Genomic DNA, 24,217 nt, shown 5'->3' on the forward strand with positions numbered 1-24,217 from the left:
AACTAGGGAGCACCATGTTAAATATGAAAACCAAGATTTTTAAAGTTTCACAATAGCTGACAAATGACTTTTACATTCATTTTTCTGTTTTAATTAATAAAATGTAAACATGCAATTGATATAATTTTTTAAATTTATTGCTTTTATATATATCAATAGTAGGGATTGTTTTTTCTTCAAAGAAACTGTATACATATTTGGAATTCTACAGAGTATGGATCATTTTATATGTAGATGAAGTACTTTTTCTCATTGAGTACTTTTATATATGAAGGGACTATTTTCCTAGAAACCTGCACTGTTTGCTGGTAGCAATTTTTAAGGTGAATACAGAAATAAAAGTAATATCAGAAAAAGCAAAGCATTCTGCCTTCTTACTTTTGCCTTATTGAATTTACAATATTTATGATATTCCATGTGGTTCACATACCATTCTTAGAAATGGTGTAAGTGTTCTGTCCCAAACATAAGTAATGATTCTACTCTTAGCTCTTTGACATAGGGGTAAATGCTGAAGGAAAATGACACTAAGACAGTGCATTCTGCAGAGATCTGCTGCTTCATTAATTGTTGGTGGTTCCTTCAAGTCCTAGAAAAACACAAATTTAAAAATGTCAACCTACACACAGGCAATGTAAAAATTGAGATACGTAAGAACAGCATCTTAGAGCATCTTACTCACAATTTCCCCACATCACAGATGTATTCCTATTCAATTATGTTGTTTTTAGAAACATTTTAACAAGCATATGATTTATTTTTCTAAACAGCATAACTAATTATTTTGCTCAGGAGGGAAGATTTTCAAAATAAATGGAGCCCCCAGCATTTACTGTATCTAATACTTTCTTTTTTTTTTAAATGATGGATGATCACCTGCTTGGAGTCATGTCTAGTATCTATTTACAACCTGAAAGCAGACATACAAGGAGAGTAATAAAGCTTCTCACTGTCACACCTGTTCCTGTGTGGAAGACCAGAGCTTAGTAGGAGATATGACTGTATACTAAGGCAGTGTAGCCTAGCAGGACTTAAGGAAACAAACCAATAAACATTGGGTTGTAGCCTAGCTTTGCCACCAATTAGCTGTTTCATTCTTATTCATCTATTAAGTAGAATAACAAGAATACCTAATGCATTAATGTTATATTTAATATATATAACATATAATGTGTATAAGGTACCTGGCATTGGTATGCAATAAAGGCTTAGTAAAAGTTAGCTTCTTTTATTAGTTGTAACATCACTATTATTATTGGTATTCTTTTGTATTTTATTTTTCAATTACAGTTGACTTTCAATATTATTTTATATTAGTTTCAGGTGTACAGCATAGTTATTGATATTCTCAACAGAAAACATGGGTTCTGGGCAGCAGAGTAGATGGCTAGTTATCCAGGTTCATCCTGATCACAGCCCCAACACCACCTTCCATCCACTATAACAGATGCTAAACTTCCTGTGGGATGTCACCACCTATTACTTGAAATCGGTCTCTGAAATTCTCAGCAGCAGTGATAATCAGCTGAGAACAAGAATGAAATAGATATTTGTGCTTTGGTTCAGGGAAGAAAGAGGTGACAAGCTCAGTCCAGGGGAAAAGAAATTATCCTAACTTGTTCTGTAAAGAGCCCTGCATGCCATCATAAGAATGTGATCAATAGATTTATCAATGTTTATTCAACAAACATGTGACAAACGCATATTTTCTGTTTGATGAACTTATTTACTACTCATAAATAAGCATTGCCACCTCTTTAAAAGTAACATTGAATAATTAAATTAATTTTGAAAGATTCCCACCTTAGTGTTATGATCTTCTGTGCAGGTGTTTAGGTTTTCACAGTCTTGTGCACCATGTAACATTTTTCTATAGAGTTTTAGTGTCACAGCACATGAAATAGAGCAGACAACACTTCTTATATCAGCCCCTTTGGGCCACTGATTGTGAAGCAAGGACAAGGTCTGATGTATCTGCAATAAAAATTTTTTTAAAGACCTAGTGATTATAAGGGACAAGATTCGAAGCTCAGGTGATATTAAGCCTTAGAAAAATAAGTTTAATTTTTCCCACTAATAATATTAATAATGAACTTTAATCTTTCAAAGAACTAAAGGAAAATATAAAAGAAATGCCTAAGGAAAAACAGAATAGTTTGGAAAACTTTAATGAAAAATGATAATGAGGCTGTATCTAACTAGGTTTGAAGTATATTTTCATATTAATAACTCTTTTTCCTCTTAATCTGTATAGTCCCTAACAAATCTGGATCAGTCATACCCAGTTTGAAAGCCCCTGAATGACTAACTTGTAGATTCTTCAATGTTGTCAGTTCAGACAATTTTCAGTGGCCATTGAAACAACTGAGACAACTCTCAGGCATTTACCTCATGTACAAAGCTACCTTCTCATAAGCTGATAATTATAAACCACTGCTTCTGCAAGTATTATCACTACAACCTATTGCAAACCTTAGAGAAGGTTGGAAAGAAGAAAGAAACTGAGTTTAGACAAGAGCAGAGATAGCTAATGCAAACTTAAGACAGTTTTCTCTATCTGTGGCAGGGTATCCAATTCTGAGCCAAAAACGTAACTTCTCCTAAAACTTAAGATGTTAATTAGAGAAGTCACTTAACCTTATGGATTCATTTAAAAATGTTTATCTAGTGTCTACAATATATGTAGGCTGTGCAGAGATTTTATGTTAAGATTGATAACAGTCTTGTAGAGTTTTGAGCAGAGTAGTACCATGATATCAGATTTAAAATTTTAAAAGATCACTCTGATTACTGTGTAAAAAGTGAGTCATAGAAGATCAAGAGCAGAAGCAGAAATACAAGTGGGCTGATGTATTTTAGTCTACTAACTTTTTCCATGCAAGAGATAATAGAGTCTCTGGTGTCATAGTGATAGAAATGGGGAGAAGCTGGCAGGATCAGGATGCATAGTGACAGGATTTACTAGTGGATGGGGTATGGCTATGAGGGAAAAAGTGAGGTCAAAAATACCTCCTAGGTTTATGTCCTGAACAGCTCTAAGCCTAAAGATAACATTAACTGATATGTGAAGACTCCACTGGAATGGGTTTGGACTCAAGTTCTTAAACTTGGCCTTGTTAATCTTGTGAGGCCTATTAAAAATCCATGAGGAGCTATCTAATAGGCTACTGTCTGTGAGAGAAATTATGCTGCTCATAAGCATATTGACTCCACAGGCATGTGACCTTTATCACATCATTGCAGTATACCAAGTCTTCCAAAAAGAATAACCTATGGAAGATAAATATCAGACAGTGAGTTTGAAGTAATCAAAAAGGTAAAATAACCACTGACAGACGTTCCTCATCAGAGATTACCAAAGCATCAATGGCTCAACTTTAATCTAACGACATAGCTTTCCTTTCCAGAATACTAAAAAATTCCTACTTTTTAGGTAAACATTTCCACAGTAGTCACCCATATATTAAGAATAAAAGTGAGATCTTAAAATCATCACAGTAGTTTTCTTCCTCCGATTTTACTGTATATTTTATACATAGGGTTTTTTTGTAGAAAATATCTAGGGTTTTGCAACCAACAAATTTAGTAAGACTCCCTCTGCCTCAGGGCTATGCAGCTTGAAGAAGAAAGTCTATACAATTGGCAAGGACATGAATTCTGGTTTTAAAAAAGTCTGTCTTCTAGAAGCAACAAATCATTAAAAGTATATTTCCTAGAAGCTGGACTTTAGTTTCCAGGTAAATGTGTTGTTACCTCTTTCTGCATTTCTCCCAAGTTTAGTTTCAAATGACCATACAGAAGTATTTCTCTTTCCTGTGACCTTTGGTAATTCTGTATTATGTAGGCATGTAAGGCATGTTGCAATTGTATCTCATGCTAAAAAACAAAACACATAAGTAAGTCTTCTGGTTCAAATACCTATTGCAAACCTCTAGTTAAACTAAATACAAGGTGGAAAATGATGTTTGTGATTATTTGACTACAGACAAAACAAAAACTCCATTAATTCAAGTTAAAATAGACTTCCACTCCTTTTGTTTGAACTATTCACTGCTGATGTCACTAGAATATAAGAAGAGAAATGAAAATGCTTTCTAATAAAATCAACCACTCAAAAAAAGTGCTGGCCGTAGCAGTAGTATAATTGTTCTATATTGCCCCACAATGATATGTTATCTATTTACACACACAAAAGGAAAGAAAATTTTAAGTGGTATTCTCAAGTCTTAGTATTTATTCATAGCTATCTATTTTTAATGGATATTAAAAATAGTTGCAAAAAAGTACTAATAAAATGATGGAATACTTTATCAGCTATCTTAATTTTATTTTTTTGGTTTTTTATTGTGTGTTTTTTGTTATTTATTTATCTTAATTTATCTTTATTGTTGAAAATATTACAGATGTTCCCTTTTTTCCCCCTTGACCCCTTTCCCCCTGCACCCACTCCCCACCCCAGGCCTTCACCACACTATTGTCTGTTTCCATGGGTTATGCATATAAGAATGTAAATTCTTTGGTTAATCTCTCCCCACCCACCCACCCCCCACCTTCCCTCTGAGATTCGTCAGTCTGTTCCATGCTTCTATGTCACTGAATCTATTTTGTTCATCAGTTTATTATGTTCTTTAGATTCCACATATAAATGAGATCATGTAATATTTTTCTTTCTCTGTCTGGCTTATTTCACTTAACATAATATTCTCCAGGTATTAATTTTAAAAGTGAGAATAAAGACAAAATCATCCCAGATTATATATATGCACACACATATATTTATACACATATGTCTATGTAAAATATATACACAGAAAAGTATACATTATAATTTATAGGAGCATATAAATAAGTGTGTATGTGAATATGTATACATATGTATATACAGATACATGTAATTTATGTACAAGACACTGGCTGAGAATTTCCCACTGTGGTCCTCACATGTCCTGGGCCTCTGAACTGTTCCTCCCCAGTGTCTCTTGTACATGACCTTAGCCCATATTTTTCCTCCCACTTCTCAAAATTGCCCATACAATGGCTTAATAGGCCAGGACTTAAGTTAACTTCTCCTAAAGCCATATAAAAAAAATTCTGCCCTCTCTCCCCATGTTAGAATATTCCTTCAGAGCGTTCTCATGCCCAGAATTTATGAATAAACCCTTATGCTATTGGTTCTCTGGTTAATTTCCCCACACTTATGTTGCCCATTTATTCTGCGCAATTTAATATAACTTACCATTTCAAAAAACTGTATGTGCATATAGAGACTTGAGGAATAGTATCCATAAATTCTAAGGACATCTGACTCTATTCCCAAAGACTGTACAATATTGATTTTCTTGTGAAGAGTATGCATGATAAAAATATTTAAAAAGTCTCTTTGACGAGATGTTAGTCCCTTTTCTGAGACAATTAGGAAATATGGATAACATTCTTTAAGAAATCTCTCCCATTCTGGTGTCAGACAGTTGGAAAATTCTGTATGAATAGTAACATCAGTGTTGTATTCTAAATGGTGAATCAATATGGTACGAAGGGCCAGAATATCAGGGTAATCACAATACAGATTTTCTGCATCCTGTAGATAAAGGAAACCAATGTTAATTTTAGAGATAAAAATAGAATAACTGGTTACTTTTCTAAATATTAACATTGTATATAAATTGTTGTATTAACATACTACAAAGAGTTAAAAGCTCAAGGTTATTAACTTAATTCTTCTGAATCCTGTAGAAATGTCAGATAAATAAAGACTCATTAGCTGTTTTCCTACCAATAACACTTGGTATTATTCCTATTAGTAGATACTTTAATTACAATCTGAAGAGGCAAAATATCTTAAAAAGTAAGTAACAACTGATCACATTTAAAAATAAATATTGTTTTCTTAGGCTCTACAAAATGAGAACAGAGAGTTAAATCTGTTTGTTACCTTAAAAAAAACTATGACAAATTTGGCTTCCTTTTGAATGAAATCATACAGAAATTGTTCTACAATGTAGAAGAAGTGAAGAGTTTGTCCTTTCTTGAAGTTCATGTTCAGAACACAGGTGATGAGTAATGAATCTCCATCAATCAAAAAAAATTCAGACTCAACAAAGTCTTTAAGTAAGCTCACTATTCTGAATAAAAATATAAAACACATAAGGCAAAGATTATAAAAGTAACAGTAGCTTGAGATAAAATTCCACAGTTCAGTTGGTTACACAAACTGTCTTCTAGTTTAAGAAACTTAAAGAAAAATTACCCACAAATTTCTATTATATTTAAGCAACAATTTTTTAGGGCATTCCTGTTACTTTGCAGGAGTGAATAAACCCTCAGTTAACAATATGACGGATTCTGTAGTGAAACTGAAATTCATTGGTGTAAGCAGAAATTTATGCAAAAAAGTGCATCTCTATTTTAAATTTAGATACCATTTCTGTACTTTTAGTGTGAAAAGTTAAAGCCATCATAATCCTTGGTGAGTTATATGTATGAGACTATCTTATTTTGCATTTTTAAATTAAACTATAATGAAGAGCTCTTCACCAACTCCAAGAAATAAAAGATTTTCCATAACTGATATCTACCTTATGAGCTGTTCTCAAAACTCATCTCCCTACCACTCCTTCAGAGGCAACCACTGCCTTGAATTTAGTTTTCATCGCTCTCTTAATTTTTAAAGTTTTTATGACAATATATGTATACCTAGTTTGAGATCTTTATTAAGGACAAAGTCTTATCTGTGTTTTATGGAATTTACTTTTTTTAAAAATATCTTTATTGATTTCAGAGAGAGGACGGGAGAGGGAGAGAGAGAGAGAGAAACATCAATGATAAGAAAGTCATTGATCGGCTGCCTCCTGCACGCCCCCGAATGGGGATCGAGCCCGCAACCCAAGCATGTGCCCTGACCCAGAATTGAACCCCAATCTCCTGGATCCTAGGTTGACACTCAACTGCTGAGCCACACCCCTTCTGGGCTTATGGAATTTACTTTTTAAACTTAATTACTATTTACTATTAAAATTCTATTATATGGTTATAGGAAGCTATACTTAAATAACTTTACTGCTGTATAAATTCAATTATATATCTACATTACAATTTATTCTATATCTTTCTCCTTTCGATGAACATTTAAATTATTTCTTTCATTTTTTGCTATTACAAAATTTGCTGCAATGATCATTCTCGTCGCAATATGAAAAGAAAGTGAATCTTTCCTCCACTTATATATCTCTTTGAAGTTTTCAGTATATCATTCCTTGCTACTGAATAAAAGCCATATAGCATAATCCTTCCCAAGAAAAGAAGATATTTACCTACTTTCAAAAATATTAATCTCTTGTCCCACTGGCTGTTTCTACAAGATGATTCTTAGCCGGAAGAAGTAAAAAAAAAATCCATGCCATACAGAGGAAATGAATTACTTCTAATGATGTATTACTTTGAAGAATTTGAGCTGTACTTACTTAGATTTTGACAGAGTTTCCCAAATCTTCAATGAGAGCGACTTCAGAATTCTCTTACACTTAGTTAATCCTTTAAAATAAGTAACAAGTGTAACACTCAATTTTAAGATAGTTTTAATGATAATTCTTTTGTTGCTAACTTTTAGTATATTTATATTTTATGCACGACTTCATAAGCATGGCTGAAATATTCAGTAACATGTCAAAAGAGAAACAGATTGTTAAAAATGAGAATATGCTTACATTACTTACTGTAAAGAATAATTATGGGCAGGGTAAGCCATCTTACAGTTTAAAATTAGATTTTTCATAAAGGCTAAAATAATAAATTCCCAGTTGCGAATAAATTTTAATGACAAACATAAATATAACAAGTCTAAAAAGACAAAACTGTCCAGAAACTGAAAATTCACTACTTTCAAAATTAATTCATATGAATTTATAGAAAGGCATACAGATACAGTGTAAAAGTTCTCTCACTAAAGATAAAGGACCTTTTAGGTAGACTTTCTTCACTGTTCAAGGTAAAATGATAAATCCTGTATTTTTCTACTCTCCTTATATGGGGGGGGGCACTGATTTAATTCTTTGAAATAAATTTCTCCTGAGAATTTCTTTGTAGTTCCACGTCCTTGTTAAATGCATTCTATCAAGAAATTAGGACTTGAAAAGGAAACAAACATTCATCTATTCAGCATGTGAGGTCTCAGGAAAAATAGTAAGCAGGAATATTAAAACACATTTTAGTTTTTTTGGCATTCTTGATACAACATATGTAGTCTCTCATATTGTTATGACTGATATTAATTGAGTTGAGCCCTCCCGACTACTTCTTTTTCAAAAAAAGTGAATTTGTGCATAATTGAGGGGTGTTAGGTATTATAAATGAATATTTAAATATTTGAGGTGCCTAGACATGCCCATATACAGAGCCAGATGTACTAATAATAGGTAGCTCCTCACTCCTAAAAACTACTTTGGAATTTATTAACCAAACAGTAAGGCTACACTTGGATGTAAAATTGTACTTATTTCATATTTCTTACAATTAATGTAGACGTCTCCAAATGTCTTCATCATTTTGTGACCCTAGAATTTCATAATACCATTTTATCATAACTATGTTCATATCTATGCTGAGAGAAGCAACTCAACAAGCTAACACTGTGAATAGTTACAGATTTAAGATTTAAAATTTTGTTCAAGGTGGCAGAAAATTTTCAGTTACCAGGTCTTCAGGTTTGATTATTATAAGCCTGCCTAACTGGTGGAGTCATGTGAAAAAATTCATTTGGAAGAATATTTTAAAGTTTCATTTTAGAAACACACTAAATTGGTTTACTGTATTTCTTTTGCTTATTTTTATTTTAGTGTGTAAGTAAGAACTATTTCAATTTGAGCTTAGGTAAATTATTAACATTTGCTTTGGGTAAATGTTATTCATACGTCATCCAGATGAAGAATTTAAAAATCTAGAGAATTTAATCAAGATGAAAATAAAAGGTGGTTGGTGATCGGGCAACCCTAAATTTCAGTTGGTTATTTTTGTGGGGAGGGGCTGATGATAATTTAAAAATACAAAAGAGTATAAAGAATACTAACAAACACCTATGTATCCCAACATTGGAATTGATAAATGTTAAAATTTTGCTCATTTGCTTCAAATTTATTTATTAAAGGGAAATAAACATTAAAGATATAATTGTATTCCCATTCTGCTATCACAGAGGCAACCAACAGTGTGATATTTCTTTGCCATAATTTTGTATTACAGTATATAATACTGTGTTGTGTCTTAAATTAAATGGTATCATCCCACAACTTGTTTTCTTCATTCAACTTTATGATTTTGAGATCATTCCATGTTGATACACAAAGATAAACTACATTCATTTTAGCAGCTGATAATGCTCTACCATACAAGTATATCATCTTCCAAAGCCAAATTCCATACTGATAGACATTTAAGTTGTTTTGTTTTCTTGCCATTGTCTTACAAATTATAGCATATTGTACATTATTTTTTTGCCTTTTTTTGTTTCTTTTTAAATAGAATTTATTGGGGTGACATTGGTTAATAAAAATTTTAATATGTCTCACTGAGCATATGCAAGAGAGATCCTCTAAGAGGTTACCATTAGAGAGGTAAGCCACTTCACTAGATAGTATTCAGTTCATATTCACGTTATTGATATTGTCACATTTTTTAATTCAAATTTTAAAATATTTCTAATCTGAGAAATGTGAAATAGTGTCTCATAGTTTCGATTTCTATTACTGCCAAGGATGAGTATCTTGTAGAATATATATATATATATATTTAACATTCAGATTTCCCTTTTGTGATTTGCTTATTGATAACATTTGCCTATTTTCTATTGAGTTGTCTTCTCCAATTAATTTGTATACAATCTTTAGCTTTCCTGGATAAATAATTCCTATATTTATACATAGATTTATGGTCTCATTCTGTCCCTTTAACTTTGTTTGGATCTTTTATTACATAAGCGCTCTTTTACTTGATTATGGTAAAATTTATCAAACTTGTAATTTTTTATTTGAAATTTTCTATTATCTTGTTTAAGAAATCTAATACTTGTCTTATTTTGTTTAAGAAATTTACCTCAAGACCCTTAAGATATTCTACTGCATTTTTTTTCATAGAGGCAAGATAAAAGAGGAGATTCAGATTGAACATGTATTAAATTTAAAGATTAAATTTGTCATGCTAGAAATACTTATGATATTGAATAATAACAAGGAAGAACCTAATATATTTTCACATTTATTCAGTACAATTAAGACCTTCTATAATGATTAATAATTATTTTCACCTTATATATGTTTATATATTTTTTAATCTTCACCCCGAGATAGGTTTATTGATATTTGAGAGAGAGACAGAGAGAGAGGGAGAGAGAGGAGAGAGAGACATCAATGGGTTGCCTCTTGTATGAGCCCTGACCAGGAATCAAACCTGTAACCTAGGTATGTGCCCTATCCGGGAATCGAACCTGCAACATTTTCATGTCTGGGAAGATGCTCCAACCAACTGAGCCACCTGGACAGGGCTCCCCTTAATATGTTTTGTTAGATTTATTCCTGAGTATATTTTAGTTTGTGTGGCTAATTTGATGGTTTTCCATTTTTTAATGTATTTTTCTAATTAATAATTTTTGGTGCTTAGAATCAGTATTATATTCCATACTAATGGACATTTCCATACTGATGGTGATTAGGATCAATATTTTTTTTAAATGTCAATCTTATATCCCAGAGGAGATTTCTCTGATTTCTAAGTTATGTGTAGATTCTCTAGGACATTTTAGGTAGACTTTCTTCACTGTCCAAGGCAGTTATTTTCATTCTTCCTCATTCTCACGTATGTTATTAACTTTTCTTCCTCATTCTCACGTATGTTATTAACTTTTACACTAACTAGACCTTCCAACATAATACTAAATAGCACTGAAAGAGTAGTAATGAAAGCAAAAACGCCCTCTTGCTCCTCACGTCAGTGGCAAATCAGATAAAATTTTATCGTTATTGGATGCTTGACGTAGTTTTCAGCAGGCTGCTTTTATTAAGTTTAGGTAAATATCTTTTTTTCCTGGTTGGTGAAAAAGTAATCACAAGTGACTACTGAACTTTATCAAATGTTTTTCTGCAGCTACAGAAATATTTTCCTTTAATCTGATAATATACAGTATTTTATTATAAAAATTTTATATTGAGATATATATTAAAACTCAACATAGTATTGATTTTTTTTACATTCAGTATAATTGTATTTTTTGTGCTAATATAGCATGGGGCAAAAGTAGGTTACAGCTGTTCATATGGAAGATAATGCAATAAATAAATAAATAATGGTGATAGAATAAATTCTGTGTTTCGGGTACTCGCAACTGTAAACCTACTTTTGCCCCACCCTGTAATTATTTTAGGAACTCAAGCATATCATTCCAGTACTGTACTCTTCAACCTTCTGAGTCAAGCAGAGTCATGTGGACCTGCTTTTAAAGTCACAGTACTATGACCAGAATCATGAGAGAATCTTATTAAAATTGTTGATTCTCAGTCCCTGTCCCCAAGGATTTATTGATTTAATTGGACTGATGAAAATTCTAAGATCTATGCTAGAGTGCAGTGTAACAGATCCATATTTAACTTAAATAAAATCACCTATACACACTCATAAAAATAAAAAAAATCCAAACCTAATTTTTTTTTTTTCAATATAGAGTCCAAGCCAAGCCAACTCTTCATTGTGGTTTAACTAAAAGATAACAACAAAAATCTTATTTAATATAAAAGAGACAGTGTCTGAAGGCATTGATAGTGTAAACAGCGAGGAAGAGGAGGGGGTAAAGAGGAGGAGTCTGAGGGAGGGGGAGGAGGGAGGGAGGGTAATCCACCCATGGGTATTGCCTCACCTGGTTTTTCTAAATCATGACTGCTGTCATCTGTAGCTTCAACTTCTGAAGGCTTCTCCTCATTGATTTCAAACTCACATGGTAACTGCCCAGAAGCTGGCTCTTCTATTACGTCTTCTGGGCTTAGATGATCTTCTTCTTCAGACTGATCAAATGAGGACAAGCTCTCTGCGGTCTCACTGTCATCAGAGCTGTCGCTTTCAGTATCACTCTCACTCTCACTCTCACTCTCACTTTCACTGTTACTAGGGCTTGATGTTTCATATGACATAGGAGGTGCAGAAGCCATGTTCTATAAAAACAAAGCTCTTCATTATCACTTTATTTAAAATAACATATCACAATATAGTTTACTTCTCTCAAATAAAATCTGTTCAATTCCTTCTTTTCTCTAAATCTCCTCAATATCTACTTTCCTAATGAGGATCATTTTTCATAATCCTCACCCCAAATATGTTTGCAATTAAGTCACTCAAAAGGGATGGTGGAGTTGCATGGTAGGGCAAAATATATTCCTGAAAATATGTATGCGAAAGTCACATTTATAGAGACAAAGAAACAAAAAACAAAACACACACGTTTAAAGAAGGATTTAATCTAAGAAAATTAGTAATAGTAAACATTTCTATGTAAATCTTAACTTTGGAAAGGTCTACATAGATAAATTTCCAACAGTTTAAATATTACTTTCATTGTTTCTTTTTATTGCATAGTTGAGCACATAAGCAACCAGATGACAATGAATTAGCATCCAATTAATGCTTAAATTTGCTGGTTTCTGTGTACTCAATGACTTCCATCACTTTTTCAAATGAGTTTATAAAATATGCATTCTCACTGAATCAACATGTGTCCTGTTCCTTCATCTGTTCTTTTTTTAATAGTAAAATATTTAAGTGGTGACACCAAGAAAGCTACCTAAAGAGGGACACTGTCTTGTTGGCCAGCAGATAGCATAAATTTATATTACTTATATTACATAAACTTATCATTCTCCAGCTTATAGGGGAAAGGGTCAAGTGTGGCCCCTCAGAAATCAGACTAATAAAGGGTTACTGCATACCTAACATAAATAGATACAATAATAGATACTGTAGATACTCACATTCACAATATAGTTACATGCAAATAGGATAATTATCTGTAAATTCCAGTCTACAGTAGCATTAATAGTGTCACCAAGATATTTTAATGTCATGAATTCTTTAAAGGAAATCACAGATATAATGAGTAAACTGCATTAAAAAACACAAAAACAAAAAACAACAAAAACTACATATACAGATTTATAAAAGTCACTGTTTTATTTTTGTAAAAAAAGCACTTGAGAGTAACTTGGGTATAATATTTGTCACCCTACTGAGTCTCTATAATAATAAAATTAATTAATCTACTCAATCATTTTATTGGGTATTTACTATAACATCAGACAATATTCTAGGCAATACCCTCAAGGCCTCTAGCTTCAAGAAGGATACACACATCTGTCAGTATTCCATATCCATTTATGATAAAAACTATCAACTAAGTGGTTATAAAAGGAATATACCTGAACATAATAAAGGTCAGATATAACAAACCCACAGCTAACATCATACTCAACTGTGAAAAGCTGAAAGCTTTTTCTGTAACATCAGGAACAAGACAAAGATGTCCACTATTACCACTATTATTGAACATAGTATCAGAAATCCTAGCCACAGCAATGAGACAAGGGGCAGAGGAAAGGTATCCAGATTGGTAAGGAAAAAGTAAAATTGTCACTATTCGCAAATGACATGGTACTATATATATAAAAAACAAACAAACTAGAATTTCCACCAAAAAACTATTAGGATTAATAAATAAATAGAGTAAACTTGCATGCAGGATATAAAATTAAATATTCAGAAATCTGTTTCTATACACAAACAACGAATTATCAGAAAAAATTAAAGAAAACAACCCCATTATAATTGCATCAAAATAATACAATACTTAGGAATAAATTTAAGCAAGGAAGTAAGGGACCTATACTTTGAAAACTGTAAGACATTGAAGAAAGAAATTAAAAATGGCAGCATATACCATGCTCTTGGATTGGATGAAATAACATAGTTAAAATGTGCATTCTACCCAAAGCAATCTACAAAGTCAGTGCAATCCCTATCAAAATGTCCAGGGCATTTTTTACATAACTAGAACAAAAAGACCTTAAAATGTATAGAGAATCACAAAAGACCCCCAACAGCTAAAGAAATTTTGAAAAAGAATAGCAAAGTTGGAGATACCATGCTCAATGATTTCAAATTATACAACAAAACTATAGAAATGAAAGCAGTATGGTACTGGTGTATACACACACACACACACACACACACACACACACACACACACACACACATACACACATCAATGGAACAGAATAAAGAGCCCAGAAATAAACCCATGCATATATGATCAATTAATCTATGACGTAGGAGGCAAAAATATACAATGGGCAAAAGACAGTCTCACCAATAAGTGGTGTTGGGAGAACTGGACAGATACATACAAAAGTTGAAACGAGACATTTTTATGCCATATACAAAAATAAACTCAAAGTGGATTAAAGACTTAAATATTTAAGACCTGAAACCACAGACTTTTAGAAGAAAACATAGGCAGTAAACTCTTGACATTGGTCTTAGCAATAAATTTTAGTTATGTCTTTTCAAGCAAAAGTGACAAAAGCAAAAATAAACAAATGGAACTATATTAAACTAAAATGTACTTGTACAGCAAAGGAAACCATTAACAAAACAAAAAGACAATCTGCTGAATGGGAGAAGATATTTGCAAATGATGTAGCCAAGAAGGGCTTAATATCAAAGATGTATAAAGAATTCATGCAACTCAACATCAAAAAACCCAATAATATAACTTTAAAAATGGGAACAGCACCTAAACATATGTTTCTCCAAAGACATACAATTGACCAACAGACACATGAAAAAATATTCAACATCACTAATCATCACAGAAATGCAAGTTCAAACCACCATGACATATCACCTCATACCTGTCTGAATGGTTATTATAAAAAAAGACAACACATAATAAATGCTGGTAAGGATATGGAGAAAAAGGAACCCCCATGCACTGTTGGTGTGATTATAAATTAGTGCAGCCATTATGGAATATTCCTCAAATAATCAAAAATAGAACTACCATATAACCTAGCAATTCCACTTCTGGGTATTTATCCAAAGAAAATGAAAAATGTAATTTGAAAAGATATATGCACACCTATGTTCATTGCAACATTATTTTCAATAGCCAAGATATGGAAGCAACCTAGGTTTTCATCTATAGACAAATAGATAAAGAAGATGTGGTACATACATACAGTGGAACATTGCTCAGCTATAAAAAAGAATGAAATATTACCATTTGTGCCAACATGGATAGAACTAGAAAGTATTATGTTAAGTGAAATAAGTCAGATAGAGAAAGACAAATACCTCATGATTTCACTTATATGTGGAATCTAAAAAACAAAGCAAACAGAATGAAATAGAAAAAAACTCATAGATACAGAGAGAACAAACTGATGGTTGTCAGAAGGGAGAGGGTGAGGGTTTGGACGGAAAAGAGGAAAGAGTTTAAGAAATACAAATTATTGTAAGTTTGTATTATGAAATAAGTCAAATTATGAAATAAGTCACAGGGCTATAATGTACAGCATAGGGCACAGAATCAATAATATTGTAATAACGACTTAGAGTGACAAATGGTTATTAGACTTGTGGTGATCACTTTGTAAGGTTTATAAATATTGAATAACTATATTGTACACCTGAAACTGCTATAATGTTGTATGTTAGCTATAATTAAAACTATTTTTAAAAATTTTAAATAAATAATAGATAAGAAGTACACAGTCTAAAGAAAAAAGAAAGTAAAATTAGCAGATAAATTAAGAGGCCTTATGATGAAGGCTGTGCTATAGCTAGTAAATGCAGTAGGTAGGATGGAAGCACAAAATGGGAGTGCTGGGGAGAACTGAATAAGGCTTCTCAGAGGATTTGACATGGAACTTGAACTTCAGGGATTATCAGGAGCTTGCCAGATAATGGCAGGGTAAGAGCATTCTAGAAAAACAGGGTGTTCAAAGGCCAACAGCAGATCTGAGAGAGCAGAGTTTGAATGGAGTGCCTCGCTAAGCTTGCTCAGGTGTGCCTCTTCAAGATTAGAAGCAATATCTTCCCTAGTTTACAAACAGAATATGTATAAACCTTACTTGATTAATCCCCCTGGTCAATTGTATCAAGAAATAACTGGAAGTATATCCTAGATTATCATGCTTGTCTTAATGGTCAGCACAAATACCATTTTTTTTTTGTTTCTGAATATTTTTATTGAATTAGGCCTAACCATGTAACCATACACAAGCTTTATAACAGTGTTGACTTTCAAAATCATAGAAGCAACACCAAGCAACTTGGAATTAGTTACAGATTTCCTTTTGACATTTATTTACTGATATACTTGTTGAACAGTCAAAAGAAGAAGGGAAGAATATTGTCACATCACAAAAATCTCATTTCTGTAGGTGCTGCTAGTGTTAACGCAATCAAATGGAATAAACGGAAAGCTTATTAAAAACTGTTTCCAGTGATGATTACTATTTTTAAAATTTGTTCCTCAGGTTGTATTTTTTTTATTGTTCAAAATATTACAGATGTCCCCTTTTTACTCCATTGCCTGCTTCCACCCTGCCCTCACTCCCCTCCCCAGGCCTCCACCACGCTGTCTGTGTCCCTGGGTTATGCATATATGCATATAGGTTCTTTGGTTAATCTCTCCCCACCCACCCCCACCTTCCCTCTGAGATTCATCAGTCTGTTCCATGCTTCTATGTCACTAAATCTATTTTGTTCATCAGTTTATTATATTATGTTCTTTAGATTCCACATACAAATGAGATCATGTGATGTTTGTCTTTCTCTGCATAGCTTATACCATTTTCCCTCAAATGTTTCCCCAGAAATAACCAAACAACACACGACCTGGGGAACAATCTAATAGCAGCCCTGGCAAGCATGCAATCTCATTGATGTCTCATTCTTTACGTCATTGGTTTTTAGTAAAATGCACATAAATTTTGCATTCTACCACACAATATATCAATATTTTTTAAATATAAAAAGATGTGGTTTTTAAAAAGTATTTTCTATTCATCCTCATAGAGCCTTCTGAATAATTCCATATTGTTAGAATGATTATCTCTCACTTTACAGATGAGTGATCAGAGAATGAGAGGTTTTATAGCTTGCACAATGTCATACAACTAATAAGATGAAGAAACTGATTTTGTCTGATCCAAGGTCCTTGTCTTTCCCAATAGACCAACAATACTACTGTAGTCATTAAAAAGGAAGTGGCTACCCCAGGGAGCCTCACAATTAGATTTTAGAAATAACTACACAGGCAAGAACTAACTTTTCCTTTGATTTCCAGTTTTATTGAAATATTGCAGAAATATAGCCTTAATGGTTCAGAGAGCCCTAATAAGTTGAGTCATATATCACTGCCTATCCTAAAGAGAAATACAATTCCCTTCTATTAAGCTTAGACATATACTCAAGATAACTCTGTTAACAGTATTTAAAATCCAAGTTTACAAACTACCATTTAAGGGAGATTTGTCACTAACACCATTGTTTCCGAGTCATTCAATCCTGCCAAGCTCATCATCCTCAACTTCCCATAACAGTTAGAAATATTTACTTAAATTTATATAATTGTGTATGTGTGTGTCCTTTTATATTTGCCTTGTCTGTTACATTAAGCTATAAGCCTAATGCAAAACTGTGTATCACATTTAGGTTTAATATTCACACTGGTGCTGGGAAGTCTTAGCACGTTTTACAAATAAAATGCAACCTAAAACAGCCATCTGACATCAATCTCAAATGGATACTGTAGTTAATTTACTTGCGAATAAATTATTTTGTCTTGGGACTAAAACTACTTCTCTGCCCCGAGTCTAACTAACCTTCTTTTACTTAGCTCTTAGCAGCCAGTTCTTTCTTAAAGGATCCCTTAACATAAGCACTCATCTTTTCTCACCAATTCATCGAACACAAGACACCAAACCTCTCTTTTACCCTTTACCTTTTCACAGTCCAACAGCCAGCAGTAGCCACAAGCCAGGCAAGGGAAGTCCTCCACGCCGTTCAGTCAGACCTGAGCTCTTTCTCTAACTGAACCAAGGGTGCAACTTCTCTGCGCCAGTTAAGGCACCCTGCCTTAGTTTCTGTTTCCCGGAGAGTGAGGAAACTGGAAACAGATTATACCTCAGCATTATTCACTTCTTTAGGCCACACCCTGTAGAAAACTAAAGGCTGAAGGCAAAGGTCCATTACACAAACATCTGCCTCACTAGCTCACTGCAATTTGGCACATATCCCAGCTACCCATTACCCTAAGGACTTAGTCCAACCATTCCTTTAAGCTCACACTTGCCTTCTCCTCCTCCTTTTATTGGCTTTTAAAATTCTACCAAAATTAGAGCAAGGGTAGAGGACCTCTTGGGATAATAAACTGGGGTCTCGAGACTCTCACTAAAAATTATTTGTCATCAACTCAAAAGTCATGATCAGTGTGGACTAGAATCTGACATGTTGTATGTGGTCAAAAATGATCTGCTGAATGGAATGGAATGTCCAGTGGAAGATAAAACCCCACAGTGGAGAGCTTTTGTTCAGCAGCAGTGCTCTGCAGAGAATGAGCACAGTGAATCTCCCTCAGGGTTTTAATGGGACAGAGAATAGAACTCCTCTGGCATATGCCTATTTTCTTCATAGTCCTCATGTTTCACGCATAAAAAATTAGGAAGTTTAGAGAAAATTTGAACAACAAAGTTCTTAACTAAGAACATTTGATTGCTATTACACCTAATAATTTCAGAATACACAGTCTATTCAAGCATCTAAGGAACACATGTAAACTAACCATGTACTATGTAACAAAATAAGTCTACAAAATTCAAAGATTTAGTGTCTTAGAGACCATGCTCTTTGACCACATAATCAATAATGGAAGATAAATTTTAAAAAATAAAATTTTTTTCTTACATCTGGAATCTAGTAAGAGCTCTTCCAATTAACTGAAAGGCAAAAAAAAAAAAAAAAAAGAAAAAAATCAACAAAATAATTTTATGCTTAAAATATTTATAAAATGTATGGAGTGAATCTAAAATTGTGATTAGAGAGGAATTTATACCATTAGGTACTTACAGGAAAGAAATTAGAATGAAAGTGAGCTAAGCATGCAACTTAACTAAAAAAGTTGAACAAAAAATATTTTAAGAACACTTTTTAAAGAAAGTTAAAGAAGGAAAAAAGATAAATCTGTAGGAGAAAAATTATGTCTGCATACATTTTGAACTGGGCTAACATTTGATAAAGAATAAATGTTTATGTATACATATATATGTATGTATATGTACATATATACATACAAATCAAATATACCCTAATCTATCTATCTCTTTATATGATAAGTTATGAATATTAACACTGGCCAATTAACTATTAGGCTTTTAGTCTGATAGTAATGAGGCCCAAATAGTTGGTTTGTCATTTGTTTCCTAGGCTTATGACATATAATTTAAATTCTGACCACAGATATTTTGAAACAGTTGATCCCGGAGATTGAAAGAAGTAGGAGGTAGGTTGTACATGTCTGGGCAAAGGTATATCTCTCCAAATCTTGGCCTACTCTGTAGATAAAGCATCATATTTTTATATGGAATATGCTAATATCGATAAGGAAACACATGGGATTCTGGTTCCCCATTAATATATTTCAATATTTCTAAATCTTCGTCTCCAACAAAATATGTCTGGAATCTGCATTGTTCAGTGCATTTTAAACTGCCTGCCCAGGAAAGTGCCTCCTATTTAAAACATACTGAACTGGCTGCACAGAGTCCTTTTATGTGACTACTTGGGTTCTACACATATTCATATATTTTTAAATCCTTGAAAAAGTGATATGTGCCCCTCCAAAATGTAAGTTTGCAAGTGATGAGCAATCATATATGTCTATAACAAGGAAAGTCATAGTGTATAGTGTATAGTGTATAGTAATATAAAAGTAGGAATATTTAACATCAATTCTTAGATATGCAATTTTTTACTTTTAAAGTTTTTAAGATGCAGCTTGAAAAAGATGAAAATGTTTCATATATAGTTCCTTTTTAATTCTAAATAGATGTTAGTAGGTCTACATCTTAGTTAAAATGCAGATTCTAGGTGAGATAATGTTTAGAGAGTCACAGAAGTGTTTGTTTTGAAATAACACATGAGATAGCTCTCTATAACCAAAATGTATGTTTGTATTGAATTAAACTTTAATATGCTTTTATGGTGAGAATTCTCCAGTTTCACAAGCCAATGCCACCTTCTGTTAGGCAATATAAGGTATTATGATTCAAGAAGTAACATAGCTAGAGCAGTAACAAGGCAAAATAAATTTATTGTGAAATCATTAGGAAAATTAGTTAAGTCACCATAATCACTGGGGATATTTTTGTCCTGCCTCCTCAGTTAAGGGTTGCACACCTATCACCTTTCCCTTGTTCTGCTGTGAATCACCTGGACAATAAAACCATCATATTCTAGGACTATGGCTGACTGGCTACGGTGATTAAAAACAGATCTCACTCTTACCTCAGCTTTGTGGGAAACTCTTCTTGGAATTACTGTTCTTTATTTTTCTGGCCAAAGATATAAAAGTACACATTTCCAAATTGACAGGATATGTTTGTTAGCAGCAGAAAACATAAATATGATTTGCTTTAAAAATGCTATGCTCAAATACTAACAGTAAACAGGACATCAAAACTAATTTACTAGATGAAATAAATGTTTAACACCTTGTTTTTTATGTGTGCATTATAACTGCCTGAACAGTTATAATGCACACATATTTACTTGTCAAATATTTACTGTTTTGGACAATTTATTCTTAATTAATTACTAACTAGGCTCTCATGTATTCCTCGAGCAGACAATAAAATGCTTTGTGCATTTAGGAAACAAGAGGGTTTATATAATGTATGTGATTTATTTACTTCCATCAACATCATTTGAGAATTTTCATTGCTGGGCAGGGGCATGTAAATTACAATATCACTTCCCTCATTATTTCCTCATTATTAAGTTAGCCTTTCTATGGTATAAACATATTTCAATGATTGGTGGTATCTTGATTCCATGAGCTTTGACTGAGATCAAATAAACAAGGTATTAAGATTTTTTAAAATTTATCTTTATTGTTGAAAGAATTACAGATGTCCTGTTACTTTCCCCATTGACCTCTTCTACCTCACACCCACTCCCTACCCCAGGTCTTCACCACTCTATTGTCTGTGTCCATGGGTTACACATTTATGCACACAAATTCTTCTGTTAATCTCTACCCCCAGCCCTGCCTTCCCTCTGTTTCATGCTTCTATGTCACTGGATCTATTTTGTTCATCAGTTTACAATGTTCTTTAGATTCCACACATAAGTGAGGTCATGTGATATTTGTCTTTCTCTGCCTGGCTTATTTCGCTTAGCATAATATTCTCCAGGTCCATCCATACTGTCCCAAAAGGTACATACAGATTGCCAAGAGACATATGAAAAAATGCTCTTCACTAATTAGAGAGATGCAAATTAAAACCACAATGAGGTATCACGTCACACCTGTCAGAATGGCTCCATCAACAAATCAACAAATGGCAAGTGCTGGCGAAGATGTGGAGAAAGGGGAACCCTGGTATACTGCTGGTGGGAATGCAGACTGGTTCAGCCACTATGGAAAACAGTATGGAGGTTCCTCAAAATATTAAAAATGGAGCTGCCTTTTGATCCAGTGATCCCACTTCTAGGAATATATCCTAAGAATCCTGAAACACTAATCAGAAAGAATATATGCACCCCTATGTTCATAGCAGCGCAATTTATAATAGCTAAGATCTGGAAACAGCCCAAGTGCCCATCAGTAGATGAGGGGATAAAAATGCTGTGGGACATTTACACCATGGAATACTATGCGGCTGTAAAGAAGGTTCTTGTACCCTTTGGGACAGTATGGATGGACCTGGAGAATGTTATGCTAAGAGAAAGAAGCCAGGCAGAGAAAGACAAACATCACATGATCTCACTTATATGTGGAATCTAAAGAACTCAATGAACTGATTAACAAAATAGATTCAGTGACATGGAAGCATGGAACAGGGGGTGGGTCAGTGGGGAGAGATTAACCAAAGAATTTACATGCATATATGCGTAACCCATGGAAACAGACAATAGTGTAGTGAAGGCCTGGCGTGGGGAGTGGGTGCAGGGAGAAAGGGGTCAAGGGGGAAAAAAGGGGACATCTGTAATATTTTCAACAATAAAGACAAAGTAAAAAAAAAATTAGCCCGGACAGTGTGGCTCAGTGTTTGAGCATGGACCTGTGCACCACGAGGTTTCTGGTTCTATTCCCAGTCAGGGCACATGTCTTGGTTGTGAGCTTGATTCCCAGCAGAGGGTGTGCAGGGGGCAGCTGATCCATTTTGATGCATCTATTTTTCTACCTCTCCTTTCCTCTCTCTTCCACTCCCTCTCCCTTCTTTTTTCTCTAAAATCAATAAAAATAGTTTGTTTTTTAAAAAAGAATAAAAATTTGTATGTAAAAAAGAGAATAGATTTAGAAAATCAAAACTAATTATTTAAAAATAATGAAATAATGAAGTTTGTCATTTGCCAAGAAACAAAGAGAGATAACAAAAACAAATAATTTTAGGATTAAAAACAGGACTCAAGCTACAAAAATGGCAGCAATTTTAAAAATTAGATAAAGTACTTTCAACAACATAAATCAAAAATTTAAATATTTAGATAACATGAAAGTGTTCTTATAATGTGCCAAACTAAAGAAAAATAGAAAGCCTTAATGAACATTTGAAATTTACCCCACTCCCTTCCTCCAACTAAAATAAATCAACATTAAAGGGACATGCTTCCAATCTCATCAAACAATTCATAAATAATAAATAAATAAAAAAGAAAGAACAGTCCTCAACTTACTTTGGACTCTAAAATAATCCTGTCATAAGAAAATCAGACGTGGGAAAAGAAAAATTTAGGTCCATATCATTGATATATGTAGATGTAAAAATCCTAAACAAAATATCCAGAGGGAAAACCCTAAAGAAACCCTAAATAAAATAATAGCTTACCTGATCCAGCAAAATATAAAGAAATTAAACATAGTTTTTAAAGCCCCCACAAAATAAGTTTACATATTTTCTCAACCTTTTCCTAACCTTGGAAATAATGCCATTCTCTTTTGGGGGTTACTTTAAATAATACCCTGTACATGAGACAGTGTTTTATAAATAAGAGATTTGGGGTGAGACAGACCTGGATTTACACTATGCCCTGTGAGCCGTTCTGAGCCTCAGTTTTCTGTTTTAAACAAAGATAATGATAACTACTTTGCTAGGTTGTTTTGAGAATTAAAAAATAATTTCTGTAAAGTACTTAACAGTGCCTGAAGTTCTATAAATGAGATTTATTATTATCACTGTCATTTTATTATAAAGTTATACTAAAGTAGAAGACATTTATTGTACTCTATAATTTATAAATTTATAAATAGAAGAAAATTATTAAACTTAATAAATAGAAGTTTTTCATTATAATGTGAAAATTATTGTAGTCAAACTGAATGTTAGTTTGCATCATGAGCACACAATCAGAATAAGGGGATTTGAGTTCATGGCAGTAGGAGGAGCCCATTGAGAAACACTCCTTCCTCCATAGAAGTAAAGGCTCCAAATCCAACCACCACTCTTTCTGATGACCTGTTTTCATAGGCTGTCTGCCCATTATCTCTAATGTACTGACCCTCTTTTTAGTTAGGTTTCTAGCATTTAGACAATATGACAGTTTAAGGGCTTTGTTCACTCATTCTACAGAAAATATTTTGACTCAAAATGTTTGAATGCATCTCATTACATTACGTTTTGAGTTCGCTAGGGAAGACTCAGAGTTGGAGAATATTGGAAGAGGTGCTTCTATGTTTTCCCTTTCTATGAGATCATCTGGGAGGAAAGCTGTACAGAGACGGTGATATTTGAGGTGGGTTTTAAAACATGGCTAAGATTTAAATAGAGCAACTGGAGGGAAATTCAGAGCCATATAATTGGTTTAAAAAGAGGAAATGCAAACTATGCTTTGGAGGGCACTCTGTGGACTGGTTTAGTTTGGCCAGATTATTAAAGACATACCATGTTGACAAAAAGTAGGCAAT

At 33.2% G+C, this 24,217-nt stretch overlaps 1 protein-coding gene across 1 annotated transcript in view; it reads right to left on the minus strand.

Annotated features, from left to right (window-relative positions):
* Window positions 1-12,185, minus strand: part of LOC308556080 (putative ATP-dependent RNA helicase DDX60) — a gene marked incomplete at its 5' end in the record, with an annotated part of 73,302 nt that extends 61,117 nt beyond the window's left edge. The window contains 7 exons of the mRNA XM_081135131.1: window positions 431-589; window positions 1,804-1,974; window positions 3,754-3,876; window positions 5,237-5,578; window positions 5,933-6,122; window positions 7,461-7,530; window positions 11,897-12,185. Coding sequence (XP_080991257.1) covers window positions 431-589; window positions 1,804-1,974; window positions 3,754-3,876; window positions 5,237-5,578; window positions 5,933-6,122; window positions 7,461-7,530; window positions 11,897-12,185 — 1,344 coding nt within the window. The remainder of the gene's footprint in view (window positions 1-430; window positions 590-1,803; window positions 1,975-3,753; window positions 3,877-5,236; window positions 5,579-5,932; window positions 6,123-7,460; window positions 7,531-11,896) is intronic.
* Window positions 12,186-24,217: the final 12,032 nt, after the last annotated feature.

Source organism: Miniopterus schreibersii, assembly GCF_964146895.1.
Source record: "Miniopterus schreibersii genome assembly, chromosome: 4".
NCBI classification, from domain to species: Eukaryota; Metazoa; Chordata; class Mammalia; order Chiroptera; family Miniopteridae; genus Miniopterus; species Miniopterus schreibersii.